Source organism: Jaculus jaculus, chromosome 17, assembly GCF_020740685.1.
Source record: "Jaculus jaculus isolate mJacJac1 chromosome 17, mJacJac1.mat.Y.cur, whole genome shotgun sequence".
Taxonomy (NCBI): Eukaryota; Metazoa; Chordata; class Mammalia; order Rodentia; family Dipodidae; genus Jaculus; species Jaculus jaculus.
The window spans coordinates 22,167,729-22,184,248 of record NC_059118.1 but is presented as its reverse complement, the minus strand read 5'-3'; the positions used below and the strand labels follow the sequence as shown (position 1 = coordinate 22,184,248).

The following is a 16,520-nucleotide window of genomic DNA, read 5'->3' as shown; positions in this document are numbered from 1 at the left end:
CCCAGGCTAACCCTTGGAAAACAGCAGCTAGAATCTCCCTTTCATAACCAATGCGGCCGTTTGTGTGGAACAGACGCATTCCTTGTTGGTCTGACTCAAAGTAATAGAAAGAAATTACCACCCTTCCATCTTTGTAACTTCCCAAGGAGAAAAAAAAAAAGTATATTTGTTCACAAAAGTATCTCCCAGTGTCAAAGAGGGAAGCCCTTCCTCCCTAGTACTCCTATCCTTCTTTCCCCAGCATGGGTCCATCTCTCAGATTCTCCTGCCTGGCATCAATACAACCTGGTTACCTACTGCCGTCCATTCAGGGAAGTTCCCTACAACAGCTGATGGTGGTGCGCCATGTTCCGTGGGGTTGTAGAAAAACTCCCAGTCCGGTGTTGGTTTTTGTTCATTTCTAGATGAAAATGAGCTAAGCATGCTCATGGGCTCCTGGGCTGAGGGGCATGCCTTCTAGTGCAGCTGATGTCTGCCCTTTCCTTCAGGTGATTGCTGAAGAATTGTCTGGCAACGACGACTACGTAGAGCTTGCATTCAATGCACGGAAGTTGGATGATAAGGTAAAATGTTTGGCATTAACTTTACTGAAGGAAGTAATAAAGCTAGATCACACAATTTAATCAGGTTTCTCCCCGTGGCTATTTTTTTTTTTCCCTTTCAACCCATGTTATTAAACAGATCAAAAATATCTAAGAGTCCTGCAAGCTAAGGTTTTTCCCAAGTTGAGAAGCAGTTCATAGGAAGGGGAAAGGACTATATTTTTAAAGGGATAATTTTATTACACCAAGACTTCACTTGTTTCCAAAGGCCATAGGTCGAATGTGCATAGGGATATGTGATTTTAACCCATCGTTAGGGGCATTCTAAGTGAAAAAGAAGGTATAAAGGGGGAGAAAAGTTACATTTACTAACCACCTGTGTTAGCTGAGAATAGAGCTTTTCATATGTTTTCACATTTAGTCATTTGTACAATCCCATGAAGTGGGCATTATTAATAGTTCTGCAGGCGAGGAGAGAGATGCAAAGATGAAATAACTTGTCCAAGGTCACTCCATGGGTTAGTCCAGAGCCTCTGAGCAATAGAGACTGAGAAAGGATTAAATATGCAAGGATGTTATTTGCAGACATGTTGTAGTAGTTACTTTCTCCTTGCTAGGACCAAACACCTGATCAGAAGTAGCTCATGGAAAGAAAGAATTTATTTCAGAGTTACAGTTTTGAGGAAAAGGTGTGTCATGGCACAAGAAGTTAGCCCACTTTATCATACATCCACAATAGAGAGAGAATAATGCTGGGCGTGGTGGCGCACGCCTTTCATCCCAGCACTCGGGAGGCTGAGGTATGAGGATCACCGTGAGTTCAAGGCCACCCTGAGGCTACATAGTGAATTCCAGGTCAGCCTTGGCTAGAGTGAGACCCTACCTCAAAAAATCAAAAAATCAAAAAACCAAAAAGAGAGAGAGAGAGAGAATACTAACAGGTAACTGGCTCTGAACATACAGTGGATTAGACTGATCAACCGAAGGTCCACCCCTAGCAACACATCTCCTCCAACAGAGAGCCATCTCCCAAGGGCTCCTCCAGCTGGGCAATAAGCAGAAAGCTTGGTCACAAGCACTTGAATCTATGGGGGACATTTTATAGTCAAACCATTACAGGAGTCTATGTGAGAGACAGAGTTGGGGAAAGCCAGTAGACCTTGAAGGACGTCTGACCCTGGATGAATGAAAGAAGAAGCTTGGTGGGAGTATCCCAGAATGCTTCGCAGGCTCAGAAAGTTTTATCAAGACCGTTAAGAAATTCTGGAGCCAAAGTCAGCCACTGAGAAAGCCCGTGTTATCCGGCAAAAAGCCTGACTCAATACCCCTCAGTTATCGGCCAGAAGCAACCCAAGGCAGCCTGCCCACAATGCAAATGCAGGAATGGATTCCATAGCTCAGGAGGCTGTCACTCCCATTCAGTTACATTTCCCATTTTTAGAGATCTGCAAAGTCAACTTTTATGGCCACTGTTTCCTGTTAGTAAGTGAAAAAACTGAAGCTTCAAGCCCACATCAGTCTAATTCCCATCTGCCCTTTCTATTATAACTTCGACCCAATCACAGGCCATTTTAGGTGTGTGTGTGTGTGTGTGTGTGTGTGTGTGTGTGTGTAAAAATTGCAAAGTCACTAAACTTTATGGGGATATCCTCCCCAGCTTTACCATATATCTTTGATTTTCCACAAAATATATCCTTAAATCAATCACATCAATAATTAGAGTCACATAGACCACCATCTTTTTTTGTTGCTGTTTTGTTCTTTCGAGGTAGGGTCTTGCTCTACTCCAGGCTGACCTACCTCTGCATGCACCACCATGCCTGGCCAGAAGCCATCTTTTCAAAGTGAAAATACGGAGTTGGGGGCTTTGAGATTGTAGCACCAATTTTTTTTTTTTAATCAAAGAATGATTTACAGGCATTAGTCTGAAAATAGTCAAGCAACTGTTTAAAGTCTTAAAGATCAGCTTATATCTTGCCAGATCTCATGGATTTTTCACCTTAAAAAAATGCAGCACGTTCTTGTACTCACTCTCTTTTATTCATTGATTTATTCACCCATCATTCATTTTCCAAACTGCCACTGGGTGTTTTCATGCACAAGGTGCTAGGAACAAAGAGTATGACTCTCACACCACAACCTAGAATACCAATTATCTACGTTAAATACAAACAAATTTTGGCAAAAAAAAAAAAAAAAAAAAAAACCACACATTACAGCCAGGCCTACTAGCTCACACTTTTTTTTTAATTAATTTATTTATTTGAGAGCAACAGACACAGAGAGAAAGACAGATAGAGGGAGAGAGAGAGAGAATGGGCGCGCCAGGGCTTCCAGCCTCTGCAAACGAACTCCAGACGTGTGTGCCCCCTTGTGCATCTGGATAACGTGGGACCTGGGGAACTGAGCCTCGAACCAGGGTCCTTAGGCTTCACAGGCAAGCGCTTAACCGCTAAGCCATCTCTCCAGCCCTAGCTCACACTTTTAATTCCAGCATTCTAGAGGCAGAGGTAGGAGGATCACCGTGTGTTTGAGGACACCTTGAGACTACATAATGAGTTCCAGGTCAGCCTTGGCTAGAGCAAAACCCTATCTCAAAAAAAAAAAGGAATGAAAAAGAAAAAGAAAAACCAAATTCCATGCATTGTTATAACTATATCAAGACATGATAATCAATGTCTATGTAAGAGAATCTTGAAACATTTAACTCATTCTACCTGGACATCAGGAAAGACTTTATCCTTATGAACTAAGTCTATTTTGATGTCTTTATCGTCCTGAGTATCTCATGTGGAGACTGCAATCTGCTCTCTGGGTGCTGGGCCTGCAGTTACAACATGGACAGTGGTATGGAATTTTAACCCTTGCCTCTTCACAATTATTATGTTCCTTCTCCAGAGTCTCCCCAAGTTTCAGAAGAGTTCACAGAACTCCTCTGCAGTTTCATCTTTGATGCTCTTATAAGCCATTGGGTCAGTATGCAATAGTTTCAAGCCACTTGCTTAATGACTTATAATGGTTGCCTTCCATTAGATAGGTACTTGAGTGCCTCTAATGCGTTCTCTCACTTGCTTATGTTACAGTACAAGGGCGCTGTGGTGTTTGTGAGTGGCGCTGTTAGCTGTATGAAGTTTGAATAGTTTCTCCTTGGTCATATTAACACTTTGCTCCCACAACTGAAAGAGCCTCTGACGCACTTCACATGGTATCATTGACTAGGGCCCTAGTCACCACTGAGCCTCCATACCCTACTGCTGAGGACTCCCAAGTCCTTCACAATGGGACTCCTTGACATGGAGTATTAGTGACTTAATCCTTAATAGTCATACACAGAACAAAGCAGGGGCACCTGCTCCACTTAGGACTGAAAGGTGAATGACCTCAGGTGTAGAGGAGATGAGGTCATAGGAAGACAGAACCAGGTAACATCATGAAAAATGTCTCACATCACCTCTACGTGGACAACAAAGTCTCACGACTGACATAAGCTCAGAAAAGTCTCATGACTTACACAAGTCACTCAATAGTACTGACCCAGCTTTCTAGAGTATATGACAAACTACCTAATAGCCTAGTGGCTATTATGAACAACTATTTGGTGATGTCTAATGAATTTGAAGGTCGGAAATCAGTCAGGGTTCTACTGGGCAGTTCTCATTCTAACGCTTATGAGAGTCACTCAGTGGTACTCAGCTGGGAGATGAATGTTTCTGGACAGTTCAAATGAGCTTTACTCACATGCTTGACACATAAGCTGTTTGAGAAGCCAAGGTCAGCTAAGACAGTCCATCAGAGTGCCTATGTGGTGGCATGAGGAATTCACATGTCATATAGGGTACCTGGCTTCTCCCAGAAAGCGTGTCCCAAGAACAGGGTAACAACTCCCTGAATTTTGCTGACCTACCCTTGGAAGCAACACATCATAATTCCCATTGAATTTTGGTGGACTACCTATGTGTCGTAAGTCCAGCCAGATTCCAGGAGACAGGAGGTAGTTAGACTCTACTTGATACTAGACAAAGCCATGTTGTTAAAATAAAAAAAAAGTATATGGAGAGCTAAAGAGATTGCTTAGTGGTTAAGGTGCTTTCATACAAAGCCAAAGGTCATATTCCCCAGGACCCATGTAAGCCAGATGTACAAGGTAGCCCTGGAGCACCCATTCTCTCTCTCTCTCTCTCTCTCTCTCTCTCTCTCTCTCTCTCTCTCTCTCTCTCTCTTCTTCTCCCTTCCTCCCTCCTTCTCTCTCAAAAATTTTTTTAAAGTATGTAGACAGTGAATATTGTAGTGGTCATGCTTGAAAAGTGTGATCTGCTACCATAGTTTTATGCTAGAACCAGAATAATATAGAACAATTTTTTCATGTCACAGGTTGAAATAATAGAGATTCTCAAGTAGGATTCTTTGTAGCTCTAAGCATTAAAAATTTTACAACTACTTACATTGCCAGCAGATGAACTAATATTTATTGACTAAAAATCAACAACTAAAATATGCTATAAGTAAGCTCTTAACGTTATTGTGCTAATGAGTGATATAAAAGTATAGCCTTTTAATAAAAATAAATAATTTTTTAAAAATAGTAGCAGCATGAATATATGGGGGTGTTTGAGCTGTGTCCAGTGCAAACAACAGTCACAGAAGATCAGAATCAGCAGTACCCCTGCAGTAACTCTGATGATCCCCAAGAATTTAAAACCACCACTATAATCCACTGACCTTTTACTTTTTTCCATTTATTTATTTATTTTTAAAGAGAGAGAGAGAGCAAGAATTGGCTGCCAGGGCCTCAGCCACTAAAATTGAACTCCAGATGCGTGTGCTACTTAGTGGGTATGTGTGGCTTTGCACTTGCCTCACCTTTGTGCATCTGGTTAATGTGGGATCTGGAGAGTTGAACATGAGTCCTTAGGCTTCACAGGTAAATGCCTTAACCACTAAGCCATCTCTCCAGCCCCAATTGCCTTCTTCTTATAGATGATGAAACTGAGACCAGGTGTGGTTGCACACACCTTTAATACCAGCACTCAGGAGCCAGAGGTAGGAGGATTGCTATGAGTTCAAGGCCACCCTGATACTATACAGTTAATCCCAGGTCAGTCCGAGCTAAAGTGAGACCCTACCTTGAAAAAAATCAAAAAAGGAAAATAAAATTTTAAAAAACCAAGGTTCTGTGTGTGGTATAATGTACTTAGAGCTACATGTGCACAGTCAGAAAACAAAATCAATGATAAAGAGGGACTCAATCAGTTGCCTGGTTAAATCTAGAAATGAGTAGGGGTGAGATTTTTTAGGACATAGGAGATTTGGTCATTACTATATAGTTCAGGGAGAAAGGAGGCCAGAAGGAAGGTGAGCGTTGCTGGAGGGCCCCATACCCTCCCAGGGGATGTCTGTGACTAATCCCATTTCCATAACACACAGATAACTTTTCTGTCTTTATTCTTACTCTCCTACACATGAACAGTGGGATTTTCCAGATATTTCCAAATATTACAGCAGATTGAGTACAGAAGCAGATATAAAAGGTCTACTTTCTTCATTGAGCCACGCATTAAATTGATTTGTAAAAAATTGTATAGTAATGTCATTCTCATTACTTTATTAAATTTGGAAAATATAGTTATTTTGTAATGAAAATTCTGTTTTTTCTGTTTTTAAATTATTCATCTATTTATTTGAAAGAGACACAGACAGAGAGAGTGAGTATGGGTATGCTAAGACTTCCTTCCACTGAGAACAAACTCCAGACACATATGCCACTTAGTACATCTGGTTTTATGTGGGTTCTGGGGGATCAGACATGGATCATGAGGGTTTGCAGGCAAGTGCCTTAACCACTAAGCCACTTCTGAAGCCCCCAATTTTTTTTTCATAGTATGTTCAGTGTTATTTTTAAGATAATATAACAAATACATATTTTAAATGTACCAGTTTTGTGATATAGCAAATACTAATTGCTATCATCCTCATAAATGAAAGTTTTAGGACTTCCTCAATAAAATGTAAAGGGGTATTAAGGCCAAACAATTGATAACAATTTGTATGGAGTACACCAGGGAACACTGAGTACATTTAAAAATCACAGTGACAAGACTGGAGAGATGGCTCAGTGGTTAAGGGGACTTGCTTGCAAAACTGATGACCCAGGCTCGATACCCCAGTGCTCATGTGTAGCCAGACACACACAGTGGCACATGTATCTGAAGTTTGCAGTGGCCACAGGCTCTGGTGCCCCATTCCTTTTGTCTCTCTGTCATTCTTTTCCTCCTCTCCTTCTCTCTCTCTCTCTCTCTCTCTCTCTCTCTTTCCCTCTCTCTCTCTCTCTCTCTCTCTCTATCTATCTATCTATCTCTCTGTCTCAGCCTCTGTCTCTCTCACAAGCAAATAAATAAAATATTTTTAAAAATCACAGTGACAATGAAATGCCTATTCCTTTGACGGGAATAGTCATTTTTAATATGCCATAATGCTGTTTGGTAGATCATCAGTAATCTACCCCAAATGGAGATCCATTCTGAAATCTGAGAGACATCTTTCATTGAGAAGTGGTCCATAAAATAGATCACATTTGTAAGAAACGACATATTCATCTATGTTAACAGAGTTCACTTAGTGGAGTGACAGCTTTCTAACTCTCAAGGCACATTCATCATATTTGCATCCAGTTGGCAATTAACCTAACAAGTATGCACACAGATGTATATAATAGCCACTTTAGAACATTAAAGCTGACAAGGTAGCCTTTCCACTTCCTTTTCTGAGAAAATATTCATGCTGGTGTGTTGAAACTGATTCTTCCACTGGTGGTCTCCACATCTGCGATGGTTGTCATTCACAGACTGACTTTCCATGCTCCCCTGAGGCTAGTCTGGTGGAGTGTATATGAGTAAGTAAATCTGTCTCTAAAGTAGAGGTCGACAAACTTTTCTTCCGGTAAAGGGCCAGATGGTAAACAGTTTAGGCTTTGTGAGCCATATGGTCTCTCTCCCCACTGCTAAGTTCTGCCTTTGAAGCATGAAAACAGCCACATATGACACATAAAGGAATGAGTGTGGTCATGTTCCAATAAAACTTTATTCACAAAACATGTGTCTATCATACCATAGTTTGCCGATCCCTTCTCTAAAGCAGTATGAAATCTCTACCTGCTACACTGTGATTTCCCTATATTCAAGTATGCCTGCCTGGGAACTGTGACCCCCATTGGCGTTAATGATAGGAAAGTTTGATTATTGAACATCCTCAATGTATCAGCGGTCAGGTGTCTAAGCTACGTGATCCCTAAAACTCAGAACACATTTCCAAAGATAGATATATTTTTTTTTATTTCTACCTTTGTGGTAAAAGCATAGTGAGGTTAAAAATTTGTCCAAAGTCCAAGGCTAATAAACTGTAGTGCCCAAATAAGGCAGCCTCTTCCAGCCAATGTCCAGCGTTCTATTTTCAAGATCACTGCCCCCATATGCCCTATTCATTCTGTCCATATGTATGAGGTACCATATGGTAATTTGATACATGTGTTCAATGCAATCAGGGTAATTAGTAATTTCATCTACTCAAACAGTGATTATTTCTATGTGCTTGAAACCTTTGGACTCTTCTTTGAAAGTTATTTCGAAATACCATAAATTGCATAATCACCTCCACTGTGCCATGGGGTACCAGCACTAGCTCCTCATGTTATGCTTTGGTAGTACTTTCTGCCTATATTTCTATATATACCTGCTTTTCTCTCCTTCCCAGTGTCTGATGACCACTATTCTCCCCTCTCACTTAACCAAATTTATTTCCTGTGAGGCAACATGGTAGAGTAACGCAGCCTGCAGAACGTTTGATTTCCCCATAGCAAAGCTTGAGTAAAAAGCCAGGTTCATCTTCATATCATCTAACTGTCCCAAAGGGCATATTTTAAAAAAATATATTTATTTATTTATTTGTAAGGGAGAACTCCAGACATGTGCACCACTTTCTAGGTCTGGCTTTACATGGGTACTGAGGGATTGAACTTGGGCCATCAGGGTTTGCAAACAAGCACTTTTAGCCACTGAGCCATTTCTCCAGCCTAAAGGGCATCATTTTATTTTACTTTTCTCTCTCTCTTCCCCTCTCTCTCTCTCTCTCTGTGTGTGTGTGTGTGTGTGTGTGTGTGTGTGTGTGGTGTATGCATATGTATGTACCCTTGCAATGCCCCAACCACTTGCCTGTGTCAATAGATGCTCACCTGAAGTGACCAGAACAAAACATCGGGCATGCCTCTCCATTTTCCAACAGCTTTTATTTCGAGCCACAGTCTCTTACTAAGCTGCCAGAGCTTGCAGTTTGTCACAACCTTAGGCCATTGCCTAGTTTATATTCCCCTGTGCAGGGCTGGGGTTTCAGGCATGCATGACCATGCTCAGCCATTTCTGTGGGATCTGGAGGTTTGAACTCAGGTGGTTTGGGGGGCCCCCTCAGGCCCTCATACTTGAACAGGATGTGCAGATAACCACTGAGTCATGTTTCCAGCCTCCAAAGAACATCTTAATGCTGATAATCACGCAAAGAAAGCTGAATATTCCAGGTTAACATGCAGAGGTGTTCACTGAAGCTATGACTATCTGCACATATACCTGGTCACTTTGAGCTGTTGATGAGTTGTTTTGTGTCCAGGAAATCAAGTGCCTCCTTAACAAAAGTCATCCCTGCTACTTAAAAATCGTTCACAACGCATCTGCAAGCATTCTGCCTCCTGTTGGTAATAATCACCTCCATCAACAGTTTCTAATGCTTAGCACATATCACACTATGGACTCCCATGCATTATCTCCCAACTCCTCCCACAATGTTATGAGGCAACCGTGATATTCTTCTCTCCTGTGAATGGGAAACTGAGGCTTGGAGAAATAAAATCTCTGCCCCAAACCATCCAGATTCTATGTGGTAGAGTCATGATTTGAGAGCAGTGTTACAGCCCACGTGTTGCAGATTAGATTTTCAGACACATTGAGACAGACTGTAATTGACCCTCTTTTCTATGATTTATACAAGGCCACCCTTACAACTCTATGCTAACCCTGAATGATGTTTTGAAAGTATAGAGTATAAAACAAAAAGAGCATTTCAGCATATGACCAAGTGAAAAGAATAAGATAACCAATTTTAAGTATAGTATGAATACATATACATTTTTAAAAGAGGAAATTATGCCCAGATTCTAGAAGAATATTTACCAAAATACTGTAGATGTTTGGGGAATTATAACCATCTAGGATAAAGCATATTTATCCTGTAAGTGTGAAAGAACAGAAAATATACAGAAACACCAAGTTTGGTTAGTTATTTTGAAGGAGGAGACTTGGGCTAAAGGACATGAACTGGAGACTTTAGTTTTTGCCTCCTCTCCAAATCTTTCCCCTTATGTTTTAAGGATCCAACGACCTTTTCACATGTGAACCCCTCCTTGCCAGTGCCCCCTCTTTTCCTCTGTTCATACAAATGGACTTACTGAAAATTGATGTATTTTTCTTCCTGAAAAGAAAATGCAAACACGGCCACCAGAGACAAAAATCCGAAATACTTTGAAGAAACAAAGAAAGTATTCCAAGGCGAAAGCCCCCACCCCAGCCCAGTGATCACCCCCCATTTTCTCATTGCCACTCCTCTGTGTCCCTCAAAAGCCCTGGCAACTCTCTAAGCCACTGAGATGGATTCTAAACCCCCCCCCCCCAGTGAAGGCTTTAATCAACCTGTGGCCCTCCACCAGTTTCTGTCTCCCAGGTTTTCAGGAGAGGCAAAAAGTACTAACTTCGGATTCTAGTTGTGGAACTATAGGTGAGGGTTATGGGTTCGTTTTCCTCTTCCTATTTTTGCCATCTTTCTATTTTTCTATTTCTCAATATTTTTATTTACTTATTTTAGAGAGAGAGAGAATGGGTGCATGAGGACCTCCGGCCACTGCAAACAAACTCCAGATGTATGTGTCACCTTATGCATCTGGTTTACATGAACCTGGGTCCTTTGGCTTCTCCAGAAAGCACTTTAACCACTAAGCCATCTCCCCAGCCCTACTTTCCTTTATTGTTGTTGTTTTTGTGTTTTGTTTGGTTTTTCAAGGTAGGCCTGGAACTCACTGTGTAGTCTCAGGGTAGCTTCAAAGTTGTGTGGCCATCCTCCCATCTCTGCCTCCCAACTGCTGGAAGTAAAGGCTATGCCACCACGCCTGACTATTTTTTAAGTGAAAATGGTGATGAAAATAGTTTTTTTAAATTACCAATAAAAGGAAAGAGAAAAAGAATTGATACAGTTCTTCCACGGTGGTCAATTTTGATTTTTTTATATAAAATTAATAAACTTCCCCTGAGGGTCCAGTGATCTATTTATGGAGGCAAACCAGGGAGCTACTACATGGGGAGCCCAGGGGCACTCAGAAACAAACTAACGTGGCCCACCTCCATCAGAGAAGGGAAAAGAGGGGTAGCTGATGATATTTTTAGATGGGTGTAGAAACACAAAGAGCCCCAAGGTGAGAATGCCTTGACTAATGAATGGATAATAAGCTGGAAGGGAAGAAAGGAGGAAGGAAGGAAAGAAAGAAAGAGGGAGGGGAGGAGGGAAGAGTAAAGAAGGAAGGAACAAGCCATGGAGGTGACTAAGACATTCTGTGCAGGTTTTCTACCCAGGGCTAGTACCTTAAGTAGCATAGATATAAAAGCTGGAAAGCCTACCTGAGGATAGCTACCAAAAAATGAGAAATTCTGATAGACTTCTGGATCAAGGGTGGGGGAGGAAACAACTAAAATTCTGGGCCAATAATAAATCTAAAATGATCTGAAAAAGGGAAAGTATTGAGCATCCAGAAGGAATTTACACTCAAGGCATCCATTAAGTAACAGAAACAGAGAAACAGAACAGAGACAATGGAGCTTCAGACATCAACTGGCCTTGAACGTCATCAAGGAAGGCCTCTTCCAGCACCCCAAGGGCAACACCCAAGGAACACAGGAATCCCCAAAAGATGGACCCTTGTTATTAAAAGCTTCTGAAGACATCCAGCCTCTGAATAGCTTAATCTTCCTTGGATTCAAGGGACTTTCCCCATTATAAAAGCTTAATAGATGCTGAGGACTCATCTAAAACCTTTGCAATCTTCCTCATATGGTATTTACATTATCAAAAATGAGCAGGCTTACCAAGAAGCAGAAGCAAGGAACACATCATAGAGAGAGACTCAGAAGCGAGCTAGATGTTACAGACATCAGGCACAGGCGCTGTAATAACTGTTATGAGTATACTTAAGACAGTAGATATGTCATTTTTCAAAGGAGCAGCATTTGAATTGATCTGCAAAGAAGATTCCTTGGCTTTCAAACAACAAGGATGTGGAATTCAGAGGCCGCTTAGTCTGGCCAAGGGTGGATCAGGGACATGGAGAGCCAGCCAGGCGGGGTGGTGTGCAGCGTTTCAGAGAGGAGCAGAGAGTGAGGAGAGCCCAGGCAGATCTTCCATAACAATGTGAACAATACACAACCAAGGGGCCGGAGATTCTGGTGATTAAATCTCCTGATTGATCAGGACCAGACCAAATTTAGAAGGGGAGAGAGAAAAAAAACATATGCCATTTGTCTATTTTAGGATTTCTTCAGTAAATCTGACCCATTTCTGGAAATTTTCCGCATGAATGATGATGCAACTCAGCAGCTTGTGCACCGAACTGAGGTAAGACATCTTCTGAGGTTTGTCTCATCTCCTAAGACGATCATTGGAGCTGTGCTGAGAAGCATCTGATGTTCCTTCATGTCTGTAGATAGGCATAGATGGTGAGTATACTCGCTCTTCAACATGACTCTGCTTTTTGGAGATTTTTTATTCCCAGCTTTTATTTTTGTTGAGAATACTCCTTGTAGAGCCAGTGTCCCATGCTTTACCTTCAACATAGACAGCCAACTCATTTCTAATAAATTATGAGTAGTAGCTAACATGTAATATGGATAACTAGGAGCCAACCATCATCCTAGACAATCTACATTAGTTTATTAAATATTAAATAATGCATATTAGGCAATGTGTATTATTTTATTTATTACAATAATATCTTGATAGAAATGTTTATTATCCCCCAGTTACAGTGGAAGAAACTGAACTTTGGGGAAGTTACATCATTTTCCAAGGTCTCACACTCAGCTGATGGTAGAACTTGGAAAATGATGAGACAGAGACAGGATAAGAAACAGGACTGGGCTATGATCCTCAAAGCTCACCCCCTAGAGACTCTATTCATTCATCAAGTCTCCACAGCCACCCCCAGAACTCAGTCTCGCCAGCTGATAACCAATATTCAAACATTTAAGACATTTCAGATTCAAACCCTAAAGGGCTCCAAACCTCATCCCTCCCTCCCCTAAACCTTAGCACGACTATTTGACACATACATTCAGGCACTAACCCAAATCTCCTTTCCTTTATTTTGTTGTATGTACAAGCCAAACCAACAGGGGCTAGTAAAAAGAAGGATAGAATCATGGTGCTGAATGATTGAAGCTGAGGGAAGGTCATGTGTGTTTGGACGTCAGTGGCAGAGTAAAAAAGGGAAGAAACATTCACAATTTTCATGAAGTGATGGCAGCAAGGGCATGTTCCCATGCCTGGCTTCATGAACCCAGTTCTGTTAGGAAATAGCAAATGTGCAGGTGTTCCTCAAGGGGCTTTTCCTGTCTTTCTTCAGGTGCACAAGGATTGAATAGTCTTAGCTAGACCAGTAGTAGATATTGTCTGGCAAATAGTACCTAGTAAATGCTTCATGAAAGAATGAATAAATGAATAGATTTTAGTATAAATACTGTGATCACTATAGGGTGAAGAACAGCTATCATTGCCTGCTGGCTCCTACCTGGAGAACAGATTAAAGGATAGGAAGCAGTCCCCCCTGAGGGCTCTCTGCCCATTACCACCACCAAATTCTGCTCATTTCATATACAGAGATTCTAGTGATGACATGACCTTTTGAGAGAATTAAATAAATCTGGGGCAGTGGTATTAATTCATTATTTTTCTTTCAATCAGTGGGTGGGAGAAGTGATCATGTGGGAGAAAGGATATAAATGGCACATAATTGGGCTTCTCTCACAAGATCCTCATCCCAGAGCTCCTAGTGGCATTCCTCTTGCTGTTACCGATATTGGTAAATTGCACTGTTCCTGAGAATCTCTAGGGCTTCCTTCTCCCCTCACACCAGTGCTGAAGGGTTCCTAGACTCTCATAGAATTGTTGGATGCAAAGCCTTCCAGTAGGTCAAGCAGCAGAGCATTAATGTTTCCTCAAGCTTATTCGACAGGAACAAAATATATACCACACAACATTATTTCCTTGGGGAAAGCAAACATGTGCACACACACATAAATAGACTTAGGCATGCCGAGCAGATTTTAAATTTTGGAAGAAATTTCTAGTTGAAAATTTGGTCTGTTATTGAATCTTCCAAAATAATTGTAGATAAACACCTTTACTTCTTAGCACTTTTGCAGATTAACACAATACAAATCATATTATCAAAGTTTTCTTCTCACTCAGGGTATCAGAAGATAAGAGACAAAGTCATATTGGAGCATTATTTCAAATTTAAACACATTAAAATACGTTTAATAGTGAGTCTATGATATAATCAATAGTTCAGTTATAGAGGGCTGGAGAGATGGCTTAGCAGTTAAAGCATTTGCCTGCAAAGCCAAAGGACCTTGGTTCAATTCCCGAGGACCCACATAAGCCAGATGCATAAGGTGGTGCATGCATCTGAAGTTTGTTTGCAGTAGCTGGAGGCTCTGCCACACCCATTCTCACTCTCCCTCTCTCTGCCTCTTCCTCATTCTCTCTCTCTCTCCCTCAAATGCATATATATAGCTTAAAAAACAATTCAGTTATAGAAAGAAAGCCAGTATAAATCACTTATAAAGTAATTATGTTATTTGGAGAGAGAGAATTATTCTTTTAAAAAAGCTAAAATCCTACTAACTAAAATATCATAGGAAGAATGATTACTGTAACAGGAGTCCATTTAACTTTATTTCTATGTCACATAGAAGAGTACTCCTCAGATCTCATGTATCAAGATCATCTGTTAGTAGGACTGGTGGAGCCCAAGTTTATAAGAAGTCCCCAGGTGATGTATTTTCTTCTGTCTGACAGTACACGGTACCATTTTAGGTACAGAGGAATCATTATAGACACTGAATGAAACTGAATAATTCAAACAATCATGATGGGGGTAAGACTGCTCCTGTGAACTTTCAGGAAAAGATTAGTAAAATTCAACTCTAACAAGCTGACTACCAACAAGGTCTGCTGTGTGACAGGTCTGGTTTATAAGGTAAAAATCTCCCCTGTGGTGCCCTTCCAGAACATTGTAACTGAGATGGTAATCAGCCAGTGTAAAATGCTTCTTGAATTTTTTTTCAAGAAATTTCTGTAATATTCAATCTAGTAAGCCTCAACATCACAGATTAACAAAGATCACCCAATTCACCTCCATACTCTAAAAGGTCTTTTCCTCTTGCTGAAGCCAAGGGAGCAGAATTCATGAAAATCCTGTGGCACTGGAGGTCCTTTGTCAATGGCCAGAGGCAGCCTTCCCTCCTTAATTCCAGCCTTTGGATATGGAAGGAAAGACCCTCACTATTACTGCCACTATTCCTGAGCTAACAGCTAAGCCAGTGACCCCAAGAGTTCTGCCCATAATGACCTGCTCACTAGATACCCTTAAAAAAATTTACTGCCTCAAGTTTTCATTAAAGCACCTGTTCCAAGCAACTGCCCATATATAGGTATGTATATATATTATCACAAAGTTTATAGCAGTTTTTATATTGAAATGTAAAAATGTCAAGCCTTCCCTCCCAACTCACCGTTCCTATCTTTCTCTTCCCAGGTCGTGATGAATAACTTAAGCCCAGCCTGGAAGTCATTCAAAGTTTCAGTAAATTCTCTATGCAGTGGGGATCCAGACCGCAGGCTAAAGGTCAGAACCATGCCCTAGAACGAATTTGGAAATACACTTCTTTGCATTCCATAAATGTCTTTACCATTCATCCGGCCCTCTCACTTTTGGGCATCTTAGTGGAAGAAGGGAGGCTATTTCTTCTGCCAGAGCTATTGAAGCCCATGTAATAGTCCAAAATAAAATTTCAATATATTATGTGGAGACAAAGCTTCCCAGAAACAAAATGGTGGTAATAACTTCACAACATAATTGGGAGGTATTGAAACAAATATTTCTGCATCAGCTATCTATTGTCGAACATGCTAGCCCAAAACGCAGTAGTTGAAAAAAGAACCATTTATTTTTGGCAAATTGGACTAAGCTGATCGCTGTGGTTCCTAGGTGTCTCATGCTTGGAGTCCTGTCGGTGTTTGTAGTCAGTTGTGCATGAGCAGAGTAACATTTTCTGGGATTTGGCTGGATCTCATCCACAATGATCGGAAACGATTTAGCCTTATGGTGCCAATCATCTCTCAGGCTAGTTGGGATTTTTTTCGATGGTGAACTTGTGTACTAAGAGAATCAAACAGAAAGTCTAAGTCCTCTTGAGGAGTTCAAGGCTCAGACTCACATCTGGTCAGCTCCTCCACAATCTATAAGCCAAAGTAAGTAACATGGAATATTCCAGATTCAAGTGTGATGGATTCCACATCTTGATGGCAGAAGCTACAAAGTATTGTGACCCCTCACTTTTTTTTTTTCATTCTACCCCAAATGCTTTTGAGCACTGTGGGTATATAAAAGTTGAGGGGAAATGTACTGGATGGGTCATGAATCACCAAATGGAAACCATAAGCTGGAATGTCAGAAACAGACTTCTGGAGACACCTCTCTATGTTCCATGCCCTGGCCCTCCCTTGACCTTAGAAACCTAAAAACCCCATGTTACTAATGCCCCAGAGTAAATTCAAGATGACTAAGTGATTCACTGGGCATGGGTGTCTATGGATCGAAAAGCCAGTTGATTT

The 16,520-nt window shown here is 41.0% G+C and overlaps 1 protein-coding gene across 4 annotated transcripts in view; it reads left to right on the top strand.

The window, feature by feature from the left end:
• Cpne4 (copine 4) overlaps positions 1-16,520 on the top strand; it is a 568,085-nt gene that overhangs the window by 389,482 nt on the left and 162,083 nt on the right. For all 4 annotated transcript variants that reach the window (XM_045137041.1, XM_004664327.3, XM_045137042.1 and 1 more), the window contains 3 exons: positions 489-563; positions 12,156-12,239; positions 15,442-15,531. In XM_045137041.1, the coding sequence (XP_044992976.1) occupies positions 489-563; positions 12,156-12,239; positions 15,442-15,531 (249 nt within the window). The remainder of the gene's footprint in view (positions 1-488; positions 564-12,155; positions 12,240-15,441; positions 15,532-16,520) is intronic.